At 41.7% G+C, this 23,606-nt stretch overlaps 1 protein-coding gene and 1 long non-coding RNA gene across 3 annotated transcripts in view; one reads left to right on the top strand and one right to left on the bottom strand.

Annotated features, from left to right (window-relative positions):
- The window catches only part of herpud2 (HERPUD family member 2), a 73,979-nt gene that overhangs the window by 5,955 nt on the left and 44,418 nt on the right, over positions 1 to 23,606 (bottom strand). For both annotated transcript variants that reach the window (XM_043688755.1, XM_043688757.1), the window contains exons 3-6: positions 19,751 to 19,861; positions 18,407 to 18,567; positions 15,143 to 15,268; positions 2,528 to 2,851 (exon numbers count right to left, since the gene is read on the bottom strand). In XM_043688755.1, coding sequence (XP_043544690.1) covers positions 2,528 to 2,851; positions 15,143 to 15,268; positions 18,407 to 18,567; positions 19,751 to 19,861 — 722 coding nt within the window. The remainder of the gene's footprint in view (positions 1 to 2,527; positions 2,852 to 15,142; positions 15,269 to 18,406; positions 18,568 to 19,750; positions 19,862 to 23,606) is intronic.
- Positions 9,743 to 19,863, top strand: LOC122549263. Its single transcript, XR_006311472.1, has 2 exons — positions 9,743 to 10,089; positions 19,599 to 19,863. It is a non-coding gene; the product is annotated as an uncharacterized LOC122549263 (long non-coding RNA).

Raw genomic sequence — 23,606 nt, 5'->3', positions numbered from 1 at the left:
GAGCAGTTACAATCTGTCATCTGAAGAGAAAAAGCTTAGCAAAGACAAATGTAGATCCCTTACACTCAGTAGCTGGGGACGGTGAAGAAACAAATGGCATAAGAACTGAGAACATACTTTGGTTCTGCCTTCACAAAGCAGAGCACAAATAACTCCCCCAAAACGTTAGGGAACCAGGGGTCTAGTAAGGGGACAGAATTGAAGAAATCAGTATTAGTAAGAACGTAGTGCTAGGGAAATTAATAGGGTTAAGGTTGACAATGGGGGCCTAATAATCTACAGCCCAGAATACTAAAGAAAGTGATTCTTGAAATATTGGATGCTATGGTGGTCATCTTTCAAACATCTAGACTCTGGAGTCTAGATCATGAAACAAAATGAAAACATATCCATTTGTGCCAAATGCAAGTCACCTTCATCCCACCCCCACTCACCTATTGTACTCTATGCTACTTTCTCCCCACCCCCACCCTCCTCTCATTTATCTCTCCACCCTTCAGGCTCTCTGCCTGTATTCCTGATGAAGGGCTTTTGCCCGAAACGTCGATTTTACTGCTCCTCTGATGCTGCCTGAACTGCTGTGCTTTTCCAACGCAACTAATCCAGAATCTGGTTTCCAGCACCTGCAGTCATTGTTTTTGCCTATTCAATTACTTCAGCCATTCAACTACAGCCTTGCCAGTCTGCACAGCTCCATTTACCAATATTTCTCTATATGCCATAATGTTATTACCCAATAAACATGCATCCATTGGAATTGCGAAAATTTCAATTCGCCTCCAGAATTCAGGAAGCAGAATGTTTCAGCTTTTCATTCCACTTTGTTAAAAGGTTGTTGTTTTTAAGGTGGCAGAAACAACTGCATTAATAATAATTTAGTTGCATTAATTCAAAACTTTATAGCTGGGAATGTCAGAGAGCTTAACAATCTACCACCTTCACCTTCAACTTCCCTTTCCTCTGTGATGTTCTCAACTGCATTGTGACCTCAGGAGGTTTTTGCCCCATATTTCTTGCAATTTCATTTGAACCCCTGATCTAGTCTTGGATCAGCCACTATTTCCTTCAGTTAAATACTAGACCAACGTATGAACTACCATTTGGCATCCATGCCATTGGCTCAGACTTGTTAACCAGTTTACGCACAACCTTGCATCTTGTGCAATCTTCCAACTGGACAAAATTGCTCATTTCCACCTGTACCTCAGTTGAAAATCTTATCAGCTCAAGATTCAACTATTGTAACACTTTGCTAGCTGGCTCTTCACCACATACTCTGTATAAGTAGTACATCTCACCCAAATTCCATATCCAATCCAGTACAGAAACTGGCTTTTCTGTTTTATTGACCTTGACCTATATTGGTTGTTTAGCCTAACTCAGTTACCCCCGCCTCAGATTTGCAATTCACATCTTTAGATATGAACACCATGTTCTTGCTCTACTTATTTGTAAACCTCATTCAGTCCGACAATTACCTGTCACTGATTGTCACACACCACAGATACTGGCCCCCTACCATTCCCCTTTACTTACTCCTTTCCCTTTCATTCTTTATCACCCACCAGAAAATCCATTTCAATGAAGATTGGAGGCGTCTTCTAATTTCTCCTTTTTATTTTGCCCCTTACCAATTGAATCACCAAAGTCCTTTAAGGCATAGAAATCTGTCTCTTTTACTTGATTTAGCTTTTACATGCATCCCTGATCCAAATCTTCAGGGTTGATGACTCTGCTCCCATTACAACTATGAATGTGTTAGATATGTTGTCAAACTGATGTCGTCTACACCTCAACAATAACAATATATTCAATGTTTGTGTTCGAAGCACTTACATCTACTTAGCACATGGCTACATGCTGATAATCCAGGAACTTCACAAGCCAAATCACACACAGGTTGCACAATTCATGTTAAAAAAAGTTACAGGACGCCCTAAGTACCTAATACAAGCAGAGTTACAGCCAGCTAGAAATGACAGAAACTGACTGGGCTACTGTCAATAACTCTGAATTACAAAATCAGAACCTAAGAATAAAAGTCATAAGAATTACAAAAAAGTTGATGTTTACAAAACCTGAAAATTATACACTGCATATTATCAACATGAATGAATAAGCAAAATAACAGAAGTTTTTTTCCTCTCTTTTGTCAAAAGAATAAACTGTTGCTAGAAGAGTTAGGATTGAAAATATTCATGAAACAGACAGTGAGTTGAAGACATAATCTTAGTACCAGTATTGGATCAGGTGCATAGTTTTATGAACTCATTATTCCATTCCTGTTAGTTTCAGTAAGACAACTCAAATCTTATGGGATGACTGAACAACATTTTATAATCAGGTTTTATGGAAAACATCACATATTTTCAAAATATTACAAGGACATAAAGCAGTTACTAAAGATTTCTCACGTCTGTCTTCCTAACTGGGAAAAAAAACTCATCGTAATGGGAAATACTTTTTAAGGCCCAGCTTCGAATTTAATTACAAATCAAATATTGAAAAAAAAAGAATAACTACTTACAAATAAACCAGCAAAATAGCTCCCATCACCATCACAAAGCGGCTGAAAGAAGAGTAGAAATAGACAATACTTAGCAGGATGCCTGCTCGGGAGACTGTGTACATCCAGTCCAACCAATCACGATTTAAGTCCTCTTCATTTAGGACTGGGCCTCCCTGTGCATTCATCTGAATATTCTGGTTGATGGGTCGGTTCTCCGGAACAGCTGCAATAGGGGCGGCTGGGGCATCATCTGGGCGATTAGGCTCAGGGTTCACGGGCTCAGAAGATGCTGGACTGGAGGACTGTGTATTGGTTGATCCTGAGAGCCTGGCTGCAGCTTGACTAGAAACAGGGAAAAAGAAACAAATTCTGAAGTTTGGTGCTCATTAAGAGGTCAGATGTCAGAATGGAGAGTAGGGAAGAAAGAGGTTCTCAGTTTTTGGCAGCATACACTCCCAAACAAAGATAACACTAGCCATATGGAAATCAAAGATCCTTTTTCTCCATCAATATTCGGAAGGCCCAACTTTAGTTTTGCTCTAGAATTTATGCTGAACTAAAGGCAGCTTTTCATGGCAAAACAACTTGCACAAGGGAAATACAGATCAGTTAGCCTAATATCTGTTAATGAAGATGTGGAAATACTGTATCTTTAAGTTAAAAGCTGGCAGAACTACCTGACAGCATCAAGTGTTTTCAATAAGATACAATGTAGCATGTGGTCCCAGCAGTTAATGTAGCTGTTTGTCTGGAGACAAAAGCAAATTTGAATTAGGCCAATCAATTTAAATTATACCCCAAAAACATCAAATTCCAATCAAGTTTGAATTTAGTATATTGACAACCTTAAAGGCCAAGGACACAATCTGATGCTTTAGGGGAATAAGACGGGGGAAAATTGAACAGTTGGAAGAGAACAGTCTATGTCTGTTGGTCTTTGGCTGTTAGTCAGACTTGTCAGAGAGGTACCTGTCTAGAGGAGTGTGCACAGAAAAAAATCATTGACACTGACCTGGATAACACATCTCCAAAGAGAAGACAGGACAGCTGGCAGGTTTTGAAAACTTGAATTTTTGATAAATCTTAATCGGGGGTTTTATCGAACTAATATTATAGAAGGGAAAGTAAAAGACAGGTTAGAGGAAGGAGTTGTAAATAGTTGTTAGTTAATTATTCTCTGTTATACTTTAAGAAATAAAAGTTGTTAATTTTTAATTTAAATAGTTCTTGGCTTCTCAAATTTCACAGATTACTGCACAGGATAATTTTTTTCTGTGTTGCTGGATTAAATTAAGCAGGAGGACTTACCCAGTGTTGTAACAAATATATCATCCATATAGGTAAAAGAATACCTTGCAAATTTTCAGTTAATCAGGGGGAGTCAGCATGAATTCATGGCAGGTAGGTCATGCCGGACAAAGCTCACTCAATGTTTTGAAAACGGTGCCAAAGATAGGGAACAGGGGAATGTCGATAGATGCTGTTTATATAGACTTGAGAGGCATTTGATAAATTCCCACATTACACACTGTTAACTAAGGAAAAAACCCATAGAATTAAGGGCAAATTACTGACATTGCTGGGAAATTAGTGGGGTAGCAAGTGACAGAAAGTATGGATAGTGCACACTCAAATTAGAAGGATGTGACTGATTATGTACAACAAGAATTAGGGCCTCAATTATTCACATTGCTTATTATTAATCTTGGAAAATGGAATGGAAAGTGATTTATTCAAAACTGATGACAAAGTTTGGTAGCATTGTAGACAGTGTAGATTAAAGCATAAAATTACAAAGGGATATTGATACACTAAGTGAATGGGCAAAGCTGAGTTCAAAGTAAATAAATGTGAGGTCCTCCCCTTTGGACCAAGGAAGGATAGATCAGGGTACTTTCTGTATGGCATGAAGTTAAATATAGTGGATGTCCAATGTGACTTGGGGGTTCAGGTGCATAGACCCTTAAAATGTCTTTAAGTTCATAAGAGTTCATAAGGGTGTAGGAGCAGAATTAGGCCATTCGGCCCATTGAGTCTCTCCACCATTCGATCATAGCTGATATGCTCCCTACTTCCACTTTTTTGCCTTCTCTCCATATCTCTTCAACTCATTACCAATTAAAAACTTAGATAACTCTTCCTTAAATTTATTCACTGTCCCAGCATCCACTGCACTTTGGGGGAGCAAATTCCACAGATTCACAACCCTTTGGGAGAAATAGTTTCCCTTCAACTCTGTTTCAAATTTGTTACCCCTTAACCTAAGACTATGACCTCTTGTCCTGAAATGTTCAACAAGAGGAAGTTTCCACTCCACATCTATTTTATCCACACCATTTATCATCCTGAATACCTCAAGTTGATATCCCCATATTCTTTGAGGAGAAAGTGAGGTCTGCAGATGCTGGAGATCAAAGCTGAAAATGTGTTGCTGGAAAAGCGCAGCAGGTCAGGCAGCATCCAGGGAACAGGAGAATCGACATTTCGGGCAGAAGGGCTTATGCCCGAAACGTCGATTCTCCTGTTCCCTGGATGCTGCCTGACCTGCTGCGCTTTTCCAAAAACACATTTTCAGCCCATCCCCATATTCTTCTAAATTCCAAAAAATATAAGCCTAAACTCTTCAATCTCTCTTTATATGACAAACACCTTATCTCGGAGATCAATCTCATGAACCTCCTCCACAGCCATTGCATTTTTTTCTCAAATAAGGGGACCAAAACTGTGTACAATACCACAGGTGCAGTCTTACCAACATCTTGTATAGTTGCAACAATACTTCCTTACCTTTATATTCTATTCCTTTAGCTATAAAATTCAACATGCCAGTCACTTTCTTTACTATCTGCTGTACCTGTGTACTAGTTACTGTGACTCATAAACGAGTACACCTAGATCCCTCTGCACTGGAGCAGTCCGAAGTCTCTCCCCATTAATAGGCTGCTTTCCCATTTTTTTTGACCTAAATGCATGACTTTGTATTTATCTACACTAAACTCCATCTTCCATATTTTTAGCCCATTCTCCTAAGATATCGACATCTATTCTTAGGGTTCTTGTTTCCTCATTGCAATTTACCATCCTGCCTATTTTTGTGTCATCAGCAAATTTGGCTGTAGAGCCTATCGCTTTATGCAAGTTGTTAATGTAGCTGGGGTCCAAGGACCGAACTCTGTGGCACCCCATTAAAAAACCCATTTAAAACAAGTGCAGAAAATAATCAAGAAAAGTAATCGAATGCTGGCATTTAAGTTTAGAGGGCTGGAGTGCAAGAATGTAGAAGTTGCGCTGCAATTATATCAAATTCTGGTCAGACCACTTGGAGTACTGAGAGCAGATCTAGGCACCACATCTCAGGAAAGTGATATTGGCCTTGGAGGGAGTACAATGTAGGTTTACAAGAATTATGCTTGGACTTCAGGGTTAAGTTAGGAGTGGAGATTATACAAATTAGGTCTGTTTTCCCCAGGATAAAGCAAGTTATGGGTGATCAGATCAAAGACTTCAACATATTAATCAGGACAGACTACTGTCTTTCCACTGTGTGGTGATTGTAGACCTATGGGACATAGGTGAAAATGAGGGTCGGACCGTTCAGAAGAGATGTTAGAAGCACTTCTACACATAAAGGGTGGTAGATGCTTGGAACTGTCTTCCACAAATGGCAATGAATGTGGGATCAGTTGTTACTTTGAAATCTAAGATAAATACATGCCAGTAAATGGAGTTAAGCCACAGATCAGCCATTATCTCCTTGAACTGTTAAACAGACTCAAGGAGTTGAATGGCCTACTCCTATTCTTCTGTTATTACAATCCATAAAAATTTATTATTGTAGCAAGTTGAAGTCACTTCTTTCTTTCTTTGTAAAGAGATTTTGGCCAATCCAAAGATGTGCAGTTTAAGTGGATTGGCCATGCTAAATTGCCATAGTATTCAGGAACGTCTAGGTTAGGTGTTTTCAGCAGGGATAAATGTAGGATATTGGGTAGGGGAATGGGTCTGGGTGGGTTACTCTTCGGAGAGTTGGTGTGGACTTGAAGGGCCGAAGGGCCTGTTTTCACACTGTAGGGATTCTAGATTCTAAGTATACAAAGTACGGGGGTAAAGTAAAACAATTAAATTAGAAGTAAAGAAATTATACAGAGTGGTAAAATCAAGGAAAAGACAAAGATATTTTATTAGTACATTAAAAGAAAGAAGATAACTAAGAAATAGATAGGGCTGATCAGAGATGTGGTGATGTTACAGAACTTTTTTGATCCAGGAATTTAGATAAATAACCTACAGATGGAGTTCAAAACCTACCATAACATGAGGGGAATTTAAATTCAGTTAAATAAATGTGCAATCAAATGCTACTCAGAAGTGACAATCATGAAACTACCAGATTATAATAAAAGTTCATTTGATTCACTAATATCATTGTGGGACGAAAATCTGCCACCCTTACGGTCTGCTAATATTTTATTTCAAAAACATGCTTTATTCATAAAAATATCTTTTATATATAAAAATCACTGAAGCAATCTGGTTCTGTACAGCAACATACGAAGGAACAAACATTGCAGCTTGACATTGTCTGACAAACAAACCAAAGACATTTCTTACTTGTACAAGATTATATTTACATAAATTTGTAGCAGAGGGAGGGTCTGAGAACTGAATGGACCCTCATTTAACTTCAACAGAAAGATCTTAGACAGTGGTAATTCCCCATTGCACTTTGGCGACAGCTGCCCAAGCTTTAGTGCGTCATTCAACATGTAGTCCTGGACCTTGGAATGTGCCAGTCTGCAACATTTGTCAAGGTCAACTTGTTGTTCTGGACGACCAACAGGTTTTGGGCAGACCAAAGAGCATATTTCACAGAGTTGATGGTCTTCTAGGTACTCTTGGTACTCCTGGTGTATGTTCCAGGGAACAGCCTGTAGAGCAGAGTTCTGCATCATGGAACTGTTCCGGATAAACCTCAACTAAACTTGGTGCATCTTTCTGCAGATTTCCTTTGCAAGGGCTCATCCCAGAAAGAAATGTGTGACAATCTCCAACCCCTGCAGCTGCTTCAAGGGCAGTATATGGTGATGCAGTGCCCAGACATACATGAAGGATCTCACTTCTCATCACCAGCTAAGTCATGTCTTGATGCTTGCTGGAAAGTTCTGACAATGAGGCATTCTGCCAAATGACTTTGACAGTCTACTCAGGGAACCACATGACAGGATGCACCCTCTCCTTTTGCTGCAGGGGCACGAGGATGCTACATGCTGACCACTGCCTGATGAACTGAGTCAAAGATGTGTTTCTTTGCAAATTTTTCCACAAAAGACAGGTGATAGGGAATGATCCAACTACTTGGAGCATTCTGTAGCAATGAGACCAGTCCCATCCTTTGCAACACAGGGGACAGCTGGAACGTCTGTACAAAATGAGTGTTTGCATACTGAGGGTCTACACACAGTTTGATGCACAAAAGTGGGCATCAGGAAAGACATGATCCATCTTACGTTCCCAGATGAAGTGGAAGTTGGGTTGGATGGCTGCAACAGTGCAGGTTTTGGGAATGGGCAACAAGAGTATCTCACATCTGATGACTAGCTTTTACTCCGAATGGAAACGGAGCGGTACTCCCAAAAGCCTAGTTTCTGCTTCACCTTGGCAACACGCTCCAGCCAAGTTTTTAGGCACATCCCAGACTCTCCGGACCATATTCCTAGCACCTTCAGATAATCTGTCATGATGGTGAAAGGGATAAAGGTTCAGTCAGCCCAGTTCCCAGAGAACATGACCTTGCTCATGCCTCCATTTACCTTGGCTCCCGAGACCAATTCGAACTGGTCGCAGATGCTCATGAGTGTGCGAACTAACAGCACACCAGAGCAGAAAATGATGACACCATCCATAGACTACCAGGCTTCTGTCTGGAATAGTCACCCCTCTCACGCTTGCATTCTTCCTAATGGTTTCAGCAAGAGGTCCTATACAACATAAACAAGGCAGGAGAGACTGTGTAGCCCTGCCTAACTCTGGATCTGATCAGGAAACCCATTAATTGAGACTGCACTATTGATGTTGGCATAGAGCAGCTGGATCCAATTGCAGATTCCCTCCCCAAAGTCCATTTTGGACAGCACATCCCACATGTAGATTTGTGATATCATGTCAAAGTCCTTCTCCTTGTCCAGGCTGATGAGGCAGATGTCCACCCTGCCCTGCTATCCTGCACGTAGGCTTTTGTATCCTTGAGAAGTGTGAAGCTCTGAGATTGCCCTGCCCAGTACAGCACAGGTTTTGTCTGGTTGGCAATGACCTTAGACAGGATTTTGTAAACTACATTCAGCAGTAAAATTAGTTGCCAATTTCTAATTTCCTCCCTCTTGCAGACGAGGGTGATGATACAAATCCATGAGGAAAGGTCCATGCTGTATACCTTAAGCAGGTCCTGGCCAATGAAGTCCGACAGAGCTGAATATGACTCAGCCTGCTCAGCTGTCGTTTCTGGGAGTTTTTAATCCTTTCCTCAAGGGCACTGTCCTGTTCATCCAGAGATAATGCCTGGTCCTGCCTCTCCTGTGCTGTCATCCGAGATCTCAGTAATAGAGGAATGATTGGAAGGCCTTGCTACCTGCGGGCTTCGTGTCACACAGTCTGGCATAAAAGGATTGCTGATTCTCAGAATGTCAGACAGTCTGGCCAATATATGACTCTATGAAGAGAAAATGAGGTCTGCAGATGCTGGAGATCAGAGATGGAAATGTGTTGCTGGAGAAGCGCAGCAGGTCAGGCAGCATCTAGGGAACAGGAGAATCGACGTTTCGGGCATTAGCCCTTCTTCAGGAATGAGGAAAGTTTGTCCAGCAGGCTAAGATAAAAGATAGGGAGGAGGGACTTGGGGGAGGGGCATCGGAAATGTGATAGGTGGAAAAAGGTCAAGGGGAGGGTGATAGGACAGATTGGGGTGGGGGCGGAGAGGTCGGGAAGAAGATTCTATCAGGACATAGTGATCAAAAATGGTGTGTTTTGGCTTGTGCATGAGATGAATTTTCATAGACCAGCCCTATCACATTTCCGACGCCCCTCCCCCAAGTCCCTCCTCCCTATCTTTTATCTTAGCCTGCTGGACAAACTTTCCTCATTCCTGAAGAAGGGCTAATGCCCGAAACGTCGATTCTCCTGTTCCCTAGATGCTGCCTGACCTGCTGCGCTTCTCCAGCAACACATTTCCATCAATATATGACTCTATCCCTGTGGCTATGTGATTGACTCTTATCTGCCTCTGAATGGCCTAGCAAGTTACTTGGTTACCTCAAAACCTTAAAAAATATTGGATTGAAAAGAAAAAGAGTGGCTTGTCGGTCTCCACATCTCATAAAAAGGGTAAAAAGAAATTTGAAGCTTGGAACAATTCTTTTAGGTTTATCTTTCTTTGTGTACCTGCATAATAGTACAGAATGCAGGAGGAAGGAGAAGAATGTAATACAGTAGCATCTCGACATATGAACGACCCCATCCACGAACAAAACAGTTTATGAACAGGATTGTACATAAAATTTTGCTTCAACGTACGTACGAAATTCAAGGTACGAACGCAAAAAGCCAGTGTGCGACCACGTGGTTTCATTGTTCTGCTTTGCTACACACTTGCTGAACGCAAAAGCTCTCGGGCCCCATGTGATTTCGTTCAGTTTGCCTTTGGCACGTGCATGTGAACAGCGTTCGTTGCTACGTCCAAGCATTCTTACGCTGTCCGAACAATGGGAAAAATTGATTCAGTTCGCGAACTTTTCGGTCCACGAACCGGGTCCTGGAATGGATTAAGTTCGTAAGTCGAGGCGCTACTGTAGATAATAAATTCCCTATTTCAATTAGCAGATTACTACTCGACAGCAATTAAAATATTGAGACAAATTAGATAACAGCTTACATCGAAATTAATCTTAAATGCACATTAGACCTGATCAGGAACTAAGACTTTCCTGTAAGAACCATTTCTTTTGAGAGGATTATGAATGCAATTTAACTTATTCAAAAAAAGTGAAATAAACATATCAGCGAGCAAAAATTAACTACATATGATAGCTGCACGAATTTCAAAGTTAAATGATTTCACACAGCAGAACTCAGAACACAGGGGTAAGCAATGAGGCACAGGTCTCTGGCACAGCGTCTGTCCCTGTTGCTCAGAAGGGAAGGGGGAAGAGGAGCCGAGCATTTATCACTGGGGACTCCATAGCGAGGGGGACAGACAGGAGATCCTGTGGGAACAAGAGTGTTGGTGTGTTGCCTCCCAGGGTTCGCGATGTCTCTGATCGTGTTTTCAGGATCCTTGTCAGGGAGGGGGAGCAGCCCCAAGCCGTGGTCCATATAGGCAAAGACGACATAAGTAGAAGGACAAATGGGGATTGAAGGCAGAAATTCAGGGAGCTAGGGTGGAAGCTTAGAGCTAGGACAAACAGATTTGTTATCTTTGGTTTGTTGCCTATGCCATCTGCTAGTGAGGCGAGGAATAGGGAGAGAGGGGAGTTGAACACGTGGCTACAGGGATGGTGCAGGAGGGAGGGTTTTGGATTCCTGGATAATTGGGGCTTTTTCTGGGGTAGGTGGTCTTCACCTGAAACTTAATGCAGCAGGGGGATCAGAACCTAATTTGTAGTTTGAGTATAGAGGAGGTTAAGTGTGGGGAGGTCCAAAATAAGATTTCACACACAAGAGAGCACTGGAAAGCCAGAAGTTGGTTTGAAGTGTGTCCATTTCGAGGCCAGGAGCATCTGGAATAAGGTGTGTGAACTTGGAGCATGGGTCTGTACTGGGAGTTTGATGTTGTGGCCATTTCAGAGACATGGGTGGACCAGGCACAAGAATGGTTGTTGCAGGTTCCAGGATTTAGTTGTTTCAGTAAGAACAGAGAATATGGTAAAAGAGGTGGGGGTGTGGCATTGTTAGTCAACTACAGTATTATGGCTGCAGAAAGGACATCTGAAGACTTGCCAACTGAGGTTTATGGGCTGAGATGAGAAACAGGAAAGGAGATGTCACCCTGTTGGGGGTTTTCTATTGGCCTCCGAATAGTTCCAGGGATGTAGAGGAAAGGATAGCAAAGATGATTCTCAATAGGAGCGAGAATAACAGGGTAACTGTTATGGGGGACTTCAACTTCCCAAATATTGACTGGGAATACTATAGTTCAAATACTTTAGATGGGTCAGTTTTTGTCCAGTGTGTGCTGGAGGGTTTTCTGACACAGTATTTAGAAAGGCCAACAAGGGGAGAGGCCACATTAGATTTGGTACTGGTCAATGAACCCCGCCAGGTGTTAGATTTGGAGGTATGTGAGCACTTTGGTGATCGTGACCACAATTCAGTTATATTTATTTTAGTGATGGAAAGGGATAGGTATACTCTAGTGGGTAATAGCTACAGCTAGGGGAAAGGCAATTATGATATGATTAGACAAGATTTAGGATGCATAGGATGGGGAAGGAAACTGCAGGGAATGGGCACAATAGAAATGTGGAGCTTATTCAAGGAACAGCTACTGTGTCTCCTTGATAAGCATGTACCTGTCAGGCAGGGAGGAAGTGGTCGCGTGCAGGACCCATGGTTCACGAAGGAAGTTGAATCTCTTGTCAAGAGGAAGAAGGCAGCTTATGTTAGGATGAAATGTGAAGGCTCAGTTAGGGCGATTGAGAGTTACAAGGTAGCCAGGTAAGACCTAGAGACAGTGCTAAGATGAGTGAGGAGGGGACATGAGAAGTTGTTGGTGGATAGGATCAGGGAAAACCCTAAAGCTTTCTATAGGTATATAAGGGATAAATCAATGACTAGAGTAAGATTGGGGCCAATCAAGGGCAGTACTGGGAAGTTGAGCGTGGAGTCAGAGGAGATGGGGAAGCGCTAAATGAATATTTTTCATCAGTATTCACACTGGAAAAAGACAATGTTGTCAAGGGGAATACGGAGAAACAGGCTACTAGACTAAATGGGACTGATTCTGGATCAGTGGTGCTGGAAGAGCACAGCAATTCAGGCAGCATCCGAAAAGCTTCGAAATCGACGTTTTGGGCAAAAGCCCTTCATCAGGAATAAAGGCAGAGAGCCTGAAGCGTGGAGAGATAAGCTAGAGGAGGGTGGGGGTGGGGATAGAGTACTCCTCCAGATGTCTGGTGGTGAGGGAGTGGCGGTGGAGGAGGCCCAGCACCTCCATATCCTCGGCAGAGTGGGGGGGGGAGTTGAAATGTTGGGCCACGGGTCGGTTTGGTTGATTGGTGCGGGTGTCTCGGAGATGTTCCCTAAAGCGCTCTGCGATGAGGCGCCCAGTCTCCCCAATGTAGAGGAGGCCGCATCGGGAGCAACGGATACAATAAATGATATGAGTGGATGTGTAGGTAAAACTTTGATGGATGTGGAAAGCTCCTTTGGGGCCTTGGATAGAGGTGAGGGAGGAGGTGTGGGCGCAGGTTTTACAGTTCCTGCGGTGGCAGGGGAAAGTGCCAGGATGGGGGGGTGGGTCGTAGGGGGGCGTGGACCTGACCAGGTAGTCACGGAGGGAACGTTCTTTGCGGAAGGCGGAGAGGGGTGGGGAGGGGAATATATCCCTGGTGGTGGGGTCTGTTTGGAGGTGGCGGAAATGTCGGCGGATGATTTGGTTTATGCGAAGGTTGGTAGGGTGGAAGGTGAGCACCAGGGGCGTTCTGTCCTTGTTGCGGTTGGGTCTGAGGGCGAAGGTGCGGGATGTGGACGAGATGCGTTGAAGGGCATCTTTAACCACGTGGGAAGGGAAATTGCGGTCTCTAAAGAAGGAGGCCATCTGGAACGCATCTCGTCCACATCCCGCACCGCAATTTCCAGCTGGTTTCCAGCATCTGCAGTCATTGTTTTTACCTAGATGGGACTGATGTTCGCAAGGAGGGTATGTTAGAAATTCTAGACAGTGTGAAAATAGATAAATCCCCTGGACTACATGGAATTTATCCTAGGATTCTCTGGGAAGCCAAGGAGGAGATTTCCCACCCTATGGCTTTGATCTTTATGTCGTCATTCTCTGCAGGAATAGTGCCTGGAAACTGGAGGATAGCAAATGTTGTTCCCTTGTTCAAGGGGAGTAGAGTCAACCCTGGTAATTATAGACCAGTCAGCCTTACTTCAGTTGTGGTGGAAAAGGTTATAAGAGATAGGATTTATAATCACCTTGATAGGACTAATTTAATTAGCGATAGTCAACACGGTTTTGTGAAGGGTAGGTCGTGCCTCACAAACCTTATCGAGTTCTTTGAGAAGATGACCAAACAGGCAGATGAGGGTAAAGCTGTTGATGTGGCGTATATGGATTTCAGTAAGGTGTTTGATAAAGTCCCCCATGGTAGGCTACTGCACAAAATATGGAAGCATAGGATTGATGGCGATTTAGCGGTTTGGATCAGAAATCAATTAGCTGAAAGAAGACAGAGTGGTGGTTGATGGGAAATGTTCATTCTGGAGCTCAGTTACCAGAGGGGTACTGCAAGGATTGTTTTGGGTCCACTGCTGTTCATCATTTTTATAAACGACTTGGATGAGGGCGTAGAAGGGTGGATTAGTAAATTTGCGGATGACACCAAGGTTGGTACAATTGTGGGTAATGCCGAAGGATGTTGTTGGTTACAGATGGACATAGATATGCTGCAGATCTGGGCTGAGGGTTGGTAAATAAGTTTAATGCAGAGAAGTGGAAGGTGATTCACTTTGGAAGGTGTAACAGGAATGCAGGATACTAGGTGAATGGTAAGATTCTTGGTAGTGTAGATGAGCAGAGAAATCTTGGTGTCCATGTACACCAATCCCTCAAAAGTTGCCACCCAGGTTGATAGGGCTGTTAAGACATACAGTATGTTGGCTTTTATTAGTAGAGGGATCGGGTTTCAGAACCATGAGGTCATGCTGCAGCTGTACAAAACTCAAGTAAGGCTGCACCTGTGAGTACTGTGTGCAGTTCTAGTCACCTCATTAATAGAAGGATGTGGAAGCTTTGGAAAGGGTTCAAGAGTTAGATCAGGTGGACAGTGAGAGCCTTTTTTCCTAGGATGGTGATGGCTAGCACGAGGGGAAAAAGCTTCAAATTGAGGAGTGATAGATATAGGACAGATATCAGAGGTAGTTTCTCTACTCAGTAGTAGGGGCGTGGAACGCACTGCTGCAACAGTTGTAGACTTGCCAACTTTAAAGACATTTAAATGGTCATTGGATAGGCATATGGACGAGAATGGAATAGTGTAGGCTAGATGGGCTTCATTCTGGTTTCACAGATCAGCGCAACATCAAGGGCCGAAGGGCCTGTACTGTGCTGTAATAGTTTATGTTCTACTAAGTGCTAGGTAAAATTGCAGGGTTATAATTTACAGTGAACATAATGAGTGTGCATCAATCCTATAAACAAGGTCCAAGGGTTAAAATATATCACACTGCTGTAGTTTTTCCACTTTAACCCACCAACTTTTTGTTTGACAAAAGTAATACACACAAGTAGGAAATTGTTCTGAAGCACAAAAGAAAGAAAGAAAGATACAGCATTCATTTTCCTGGTAACCTGATTCAATCCACGTATTCATTCAAAACTGAGAAATGCAACTTCTCAGGTCCGAGTAACTAAATACTTACTACTGCATGTAGTACTGCCGTGCATACATCTGCTGCCACCAGAGGACATGCTGTGGACTGTACATTGAATATATTGGAAAGTTGCCTGGGATTCCTGGCTGCATAGGAACCTGACCAACTCCATGTCTAAAAGGAAAGAGATACAAGAGTTCAGTGGAGAGAAGAAAGCCGAAACCAGGTTTCATAATTGTTGTGAAGGCTATCTTCTGAAAATATACATGTCAAACTTTTAAGGCCGAGATACTGGAGGAACTTTGCAACTCAGACAGTTTGGTTATAGTGGGAGAAAGTGAGGACTGCAGATGCTGGAGATCAGAGTCGAAATGGCCACAGGGCAGTGTTTGGCTATATTCGTTTTGCTGTCTACTGCACATTATATTCGTTTTGCTGTCTACTGCACATGGCACAAACGTACTTAACATTTTGTCCAAAAAAGCACAAGATGCAAGAGCAGAAGGAGCCCATTCAGCCCATCAGGTCTGCTCTAACATTCAGCGAGTTCATGATCATCCTCAACTACACTTTCCTGCCCTTTCTCCATAACAACCAAAACAACTGTGGATGCTGTAAATCAGCAACACAAACAGAAATGGCTGGAAATGTTCAGCACATCTGGCAGCAACTATGGAGAGAATCAGGAGTTGACATTTCAGGTCGAATGACCCTTCCTCACTTGACCCGAAACATCAACTCTGATTTCTCTCTACAGATACTGCCAGACGCGCTGAGCTTTTCTCCATAACTATCGATTCCCTCACTGTCATAAGTATACTTAACAATCCAACTCTACCACCCTCTGTTGTAAATAACAACATCAATTCACTGCTCACAGAAGAAATTCCTTATTTCTGTTCTTACTTGGTGGTCCCTTACCCTGAAATTATGCCTTCAGTCCTAGGTTCTCACACAAGGAGTAACTTCTTCTCCAAATCCAACCTGTCAAGACCCCCAAGTTTGTTTCACATTTCAACAAGGTTGCTGATCATTCTTTTGAACTTCAACAAGTACAAACTCATCCTATTCAACCAAGGAACTGTTATTCAATAACCAGCAAACACACAGCATGCAGGACCTTATAATAGTTTTTTTAAGAAAAGAGAGAACAGCATTAGATGCTCAGATCCAGCTTTCTGAAACTCAGTTTGGGTGCCACAAGACCCACACAGCTCCAAAGCTAGTCAAAGATTTGAGACCGAAACGGATAGAGGTTGCAAATGCCACAGGAAAAGTTAGGAAAACTGACCTAGACATCAAGGCAGTAATTAACAAACTAGGGCAACAAGGAGTCCAGTCCAAATAGAGGTCACATTGACCTTATCTAAAAACAAGGTGTTTGCGCATTCAATTCTCCTGCTGCTATTACTAGATTCCATATATATTGTCTTTATGTCAGGCACACTGTAAACAGTATCTGCACTTCCACAAGCCATTTAAGATTATTTGAAAGAAATATCCAAAAAAACCTAAGGGGAAGGGCTAAAAATAATATCACCTTGGGTTGGGGTGCAGAGCTCAGCAAGGCTGATCTATTCAGACAGCAGCCATCTTGGATCCCCTGAAAGGAATAGCCAACCCTGTAAACTTGATGATTGATGTTAAGTGTGCCAATATCAAAGGAACGTGAACAACTTGTGAAAAAGTACTTGGAGCATAGAGAAAATGTTTGGAATGAGATAGTGCATTTCACATGTACAGGATGCTTCAAAGCACTTTGAAGCTATAGAAGTGTTTTTTGAAAAATGTAGTTACTATTGTAATAAAAGAAACACCACAGTTAAGTTATAACTATCAAGCTCCCACAAGCAGGAATGTGATAGTGATGAGATCATTTGTTTCAGTGATGATGATTTAAGGATAAAATATTTGCCAATCCACAACAGAGAACTTACAGATTCAGCTTTGAAATGATAAGAGATATTTTACATTCAAATGATAGGCCTCAGTTTAACACATGACTTGAAAGACACCATCTTTAACTGTGCAGCATTTCTTCAGCATTGCACTCAAGAAAGAACTGTGATTTTTATGTTTAAGTCATAAACTTGGACTTGAGCCCAGAAGCTTCTAACTCAGAGATAAGAGTACTACCCTCTGAGCCAAGGCCAATATTAATATCGGAGCTTTTGACACAAGCTGGGCAGGTGGTTAGCATTGGAGCTGTTGAGGAAGAGGACGTGCAAGCGTCCAGAGTGACAGAAACAGAGGTCTTGGGGAAAGGGTTGTCATGATAGGTGAAATGTCTGAATATAGGAGGGTGTGAGATAATTGAGGAGTTCAAGTGAGCATGTTAAATTTGCAGATTATGAGACCAGGGCTATAGGCAGATATGATAATTTTCTCTACAACGTGACGTGCAGGAATTTCAATGGACTGGTTTTTGGAAGGAAATGGACAAGGCTTTCAAGGTTAGAGTGTTGAGACATTCATTATTTTATTTTTATTTTTCTTATTTTTGGTTGGAACGGAGACCTGTGAACTGAAGGTCACTTTTGTTTAAAAAAAAAGCAACAAATTGATATCAGGTTATGGGCCTGATGAGTTAACTGCTGCTTGATTATTGTTTAAAGAGCACTTTAGGTATTTTGACTCCAAGATGCATTATGCTGAAAAGCTGGCAAATGTTTTGATATTAAAAAGGGGTCATTACAAGGCCATTATTATTAGACCCAACTAATAAAGAAAAAGACTGTGGCTGCTAGAAGGTATTTTAGTTGCTATCCAATTTCCCTCTCATTATCAATTTCGTGAACATTCAGACAACAGAAACCCAGTAAGAAGAAATAAATGAATACCCCTCAGAGCCTACTGGAAGATGCTTGCATTGATCAGTCTCTTCAGAAATAAAAGAAGATTCAATCCCACTTTGCTCAACTATTTACAGTGTTAAGAATACATTTCTAATTTTGTTTAAGCGATAAACTTGATGCCTGCTACCAGTTATTCTTAAACTCTGGTTAGGAACCACTGGGCAACTTTAAGGATCATTCAATGTTTTAATTTTATTGTGCTCCAAATACAGGGACTGGGAGGCTTATTTGATTTACTTGCTGTATCAGTGTTGTAACAAGAATCAAAGGCAGGTTCCATTACAAAGAGGGAAGTATTCAGTGTTTTGCAGATTTAGTGGATCTTCAATTATTCTGACTTGGATGTGTACTGGGTCCAAAACCTTGAAATTGCCTCCCTAAACTCCTGGATGGAGTGACATAATTGCAGATCTCTGCACTAGTTCAAAAAGTTCCACCATCAACTTCCTATACTTACCCTTGCATAACGTGTTGGAATCCGTGACTTTGTGCATGGTTTAAAGGAACCTGAGAAAAGTTGCGGTGTCTAATATCAGCTGAATTAGAACCTGTGGATCCAATAATGGTTTCTTGGCTTGGAGACGATGAGGGTGTTGTGGTACTTGAATTTTCAGAACTCTGAGAAGATATCAAAGTCCATTGTAAATGCTTTCATTAAGTAACAAGAAACATCCAGTAATGAACAGATGCAATGAATGGCAGAGCATTAATCTGAAATGATAATTGCTTTCCTCGCCACAGATGTTGCATGAACCAACACAGAGATTAAGTTTTTTTTCAATTCCAATCATACAACCATCCTCATTCACCTTAACATTAACACTGACCACTTTGCACATGGCAACATGTCAGAGATCCATCCTAAAATATCCCTCCAGCTCAAACAAGAAAACCCAATGACCTACAAAAGACTGACAAAATGCTCTAGAAAATCCACAGCTGAAGATATACAATTTCATTTTAAACCTAACCTACTGTTTTGCTCATTTTACACATCAGACAAAATGTGCGCAAGATTAGTTCCATACAAATCATTTAGCTTTTAAAAAGTCAAAATATAAAACTAAATTAAGGAAACACTGCTCTAGAACCCAAGATGAAATTATCAGATAACTGTACTGTTTCAATATAGAAGTTACGTTCAAGGGTTTTTAAATTTGGTGCTTCTTATATTGAATTGCGGCAAATGAATGTGTATTTACTCTTCACACTTACATTTTTCATTAAGCCCATTGGCAGATGCATAAATTCACAAAAACACAATGCTATCATTCTGCTGTATAATCATGGGCTGCCTGTGAATGGATAAAGTTGTCCCCCCAAAAGAAAGTCACTAAACATGCTTAGCTAAAGTCACTGGGTCTAAAACCAAGACATTTTAGCTCAATGTGTGCACAAAATGATAACATAATAAGACCTATTTATTAATGTTTTCAAACATGTTGCAAAAACCTGCCAATAGTTGTATCAGAAATTTTAAGGTGGTAAACCTGCCCTAAAAGCAGTGAAATAAGGAGAAGAAACCAAGTGTAGAAATGGAAAAACATTAAAGTAGTCGTCAGATTTTGTAAACAAATTAGCATCTCTTATTCACTACAGATATAATGCATAAACAGCAATTTTTAAACCAGTTTTTTTTTCTTTTCTAGAAAGTATGGCAACCCACAGCTCCACTGCAAAGGCCAAGAGATTAATCTAGTTCAGGAGAGCTTTAAATCCTGACATGTGAGGATAGCAGCATTGATCAATATCTGGTTTTTAAAATGATGGCTGCAATAGCTTTGAACAGAAAGAAATTTACCATGGTTCCATTGTTGGTTGCCAGAGTTCCATTGCTCTTATAACCAGATTTGGGTGATCCTGGAGGAGTCCTTGAAGAGCAGACTAAGTGAACCATATGATACTCGTCTTGCTGTGTCACAAATGAGAGTGATGGAGAGAATAAACAAAAGAGAAGAAAGCAAAAGTAGTGACTGCTATAACTAAGCTACAGCTCAAGATATACAATTTCATTTTAAACCTAACTTACTGTTTTTGTTCATTGTACATATCAGACAAAATGTTCTAGAAAGATTAGTTCCATACAAATCATTTAGCTTTTAAAAAGTCAAAATATAAAACTAAATTAAGGAAACATTGCTCTGTAAACAATTCATGTAAAAGTAATTAAGAATTTGTGCTTTTCAAACCATACAATGAAAAATAATTGATTTCCATTCATTAGTTTGTAGGGAGGTTAAAAATGTTAAAATATGGTCAGGTCCCAACACCGTGACATCATGATGGTGTAGGAAAATGCGAGACACAACAGAAAACAGAGGTGGAGACAGATTCGGATGCCTTTATACATGAATTACAATATTAACCTTATGCACCTTGTATGGTATGATCTGCTTGTACTGTGTGCAAAACAAAACTTTTCATTGTACCACAAGTGACAGTAAATCAAATCCTCTCGACATGGCTCCGCAAGCCCTGTGAAGTGTGTTAAGGGTTCCTCCAGAAAGCTTGTACTTGCTTAATAAAATTTTGGGTATTCACAGAAGTTGGCGTATTGCGGTTGCATCAGGTGTGTAAGAATCTCAAGAAAAAGAACTTAAGACCACAAGTAAAAACAAAATGACAGTGACCATGTAAGCACAATATTTATTAGCGATCAGCGCACACTGAAGTCACTATGTACTGGCAGGAGTACTGCACATGCATAATGAGAACTTTCAATGGCATCCGCAAACAACTTTGCTTTTTAATGACAATCAATGACAACCTTATGGGACCATTACTAACCTTAAGCCACACAGCCCATCAAGTCTGCACCAGCATTCAATGAGAACGTGCCTCATGTTAATCCTCAAACTTTATTTTCCTGCATTGAGCCTATAACCCTCTATTCCCTGTCTGATTAAAGACCTGTCTAATATAGTCTTGAATATACTGAATGATCCAGTCTCTATGGTCAAGAATTCTACAGATTCAATATCCCTGACAGAAGAAATTCCTCCTTATCTCCATCCAAAGTGGGTAATCACTTACTCTGAGATCATCCCATCTGATCCTCGATTCACCTGCAGGGGAAAACAACTTCTCTGCATCTACCCTTTCATTAAGGTCACTTCTCATTCTTCTACATTCCAAATCTACTCAACCTCTTCGCATAGGAAAATCCCTTCATAGCCAGAATACACCAAGCAGTCTCTGGACTGCTTGTAACCATCAGTCTTTTTTTAAACTGTTCCCAGTATGTTATGCATGGTCTAAGCGGTATCTTGTACATCTTTAGCGTGACCTCCCTATTTTTATATTACATCCCCCTGAAAGTAACATTCCATATGCCTCCCTGCAACTACATTGGGGTTTAGAAGAAAGAGAGGTGAAATGATAGAAACATGCAAGACACTGAAGGCATCTGACATGATTGGTGCTGAGAGAATGTTTCCCCACAGTGGGGAAATCTAGAACTAGGAGATACTGTTATAGCCTAGGGGCCTCCCATTTAAGATGGATACAAAGAATTCCTTCTTTAAGAGGATTGATAGTTTATGAAATTCTATATTCCAGAGAAAAGTGCTGACAAGATCACTGAATATATTGAACAATGAATCAGAGATATTTGATCAACTGAGAGTTTGTGTTATAGGAGGCAGGGAGAAAGTGAGGACTGCAAATACTGGAAATCAGAGTCGAAAAGTATGGCACTGGAAAAGCACAGCAGGTCAGGCAACATCCAAGGAGCAGGGCAGGTGGGAGGTGACGGTGATACATTGGAGTGAGGGTGGAGTGGATAGGTGTGAAGGACGATGGATGGACAGGTAAGAAAGTTCAAGAGGGTGGTGCCGAGTTGGAGTGTTGGTTTTAGGATGAGGTGAGGGATGGGGAGATGAGGAGACTGGTGAAATTGACATTGATGCAGTGTGATTGGAGGACCCCAAAGCAGAATAAAAGAGTTCTTCCTCCAGGCATTGGGTGGCTCGGATTCGGCAGTGGAGATGGCCCAGGACTTGCACGTCCTTGGCAGAGTGGGAGGAGGAATTGAAGTGGTCGGCCACAGGGTGGTGGGATTATTTGGTGTGTATGTCCTAGAGATGTTCCCTGAAACCTTCCACGACAGGCATAAGAGTGAAGTTGAAGTAACAAGCAAGTCAGCTACAGACTCACCAAATAGCTGAGCAGGCTTGAAGGTTGAATAGCTTTCCCTTACTCTTATGGTAGGGTTAAAACTTCCAGTTACATTTGGGGCGGCACAGTGGCTCAGTGGTTAACACTGCGACCTCACAGCACCAGGGACCCAGGTTCAATTCCCATCTTGGGCAACTGTCTGTGTGGAGTTTGCACACTCTCCCAGTGTTTGCGTGGGATTCCTCCGTGTGCTCCAGTTTCCTCCCACAATTCAAAGATGCGCAGGTTAGGTGAATTGGTCATGCTAAATTGCCTGTAGTGTTAGGTGCCTTAGTCAGGGGTGAATGTAGGGGAATGGGTCTGGGTGGGTTGCTCTTCGGAGGGTCGACATGAACTTGTTGGGCCGAAGAGCCTGTTTCCACACTGTAGGAAAGCTAAAAAGAAACCCACACAGAGTCATAGAAATGTACAGCATGGAAACCGACCCTTCGGTACAACTTGTCCATGCTGACCTGATATCCCAGATATCCCAACCCAATCTAGTCTCACTTGCCAGGACCTAGCCCATATCCGTCCAAACCTATTCATTTTCATATACCCATCCAGATGCCTTTTAAAAAAAGTTGCAATTGTACTAGCTTTCACCACTTCCTCTGGTAGCTCATTCCATACACGTACCACTCTCTGTGTGAAAACATTACCCCTTAGGTCTCTTTTATATCTTTCCCCTCTCACCCTAAAACTACGCCCTCTCGTTCTGCACTCCCTGACCCCAGGGGAAAGACTTTGCCTATTTATCCTATCCATGCCCCTCATAATTTTATATACCTCTATAAGGTCACCCCTCAGCCTCCAACGCTCAAATTCTCCTAACCTTGTAAACCTTTTCTGAACCCTTTCAAGTTTCACAACATCTTTCTGATCGGAAGGAGACCAGAATTGCATGCAGTATTCCAACTGAAGCCTAGCCAATGTCCTGTACAGCTGCAACATGACCTCCCAACTCTTGTATTCAATACTCTGACCAATAAAGGAAAACATACCAAATGCCGCCTTCACTATCCTATTTACCGGTGACTCCACTTTCAAGGTGCTATGAACCTGCACTTTAAAGGTCTCTTTGTTCAGTAACACTCCCTAGGACTTCACCATTTTTGAAGAAGTAACATTACCAACTGAATAATATTATGTAAAAAGTTTGACAGGAAGCTGGCACAAACATTTGTCAAAGAGTAAGCTCCAGACTTCCTTCTCCCACATCCTCTCAAGAAAAGGGCAGGCTAAAATGTTTGGGGAACATATGCACACAATCCTGGTTTGCATTCAATATTCCCTGCATAGCACCACCTCACAAGTACTACCAATCTAAGAATTACAGTAGGGGAAGATTATTACCATGTTCCCAGAAGAATTAGTGATGGGTAGAGTCATAGAGTCATAGAGATGTACAGCATGGAAACAGACCCTTCGGTCCAACACTTCCATGCCGATCAGATATCCCAACCCAATCTAGTTCCACCTGCCAGCACCCGGCCCATATC

The sequence above is a fragment of the Chiloscyllium plagiosum genome, chromosome 4 (assembly GCF_004010195.1).
Source record: "Chiloscyllium plagiosum isolate BGI_BamShark_2017 chromosome 4, ASM401019v2, whole genome shotgun sequence".
Classification (NCBI taxonomy): domain Eukaryota; kingdom Metazoa; phylum Chordata; class Chondrichthyes; order Orectolobiformes; family Hemiscylliidae; genus Chiloscyllium; species Chiloscyllium plagiosum.
The sequence above is the reverse complement of the archived record's forward strand: the minus strand, read 5'-3'. Positions and strand labels throughout refer to the sequence as shown.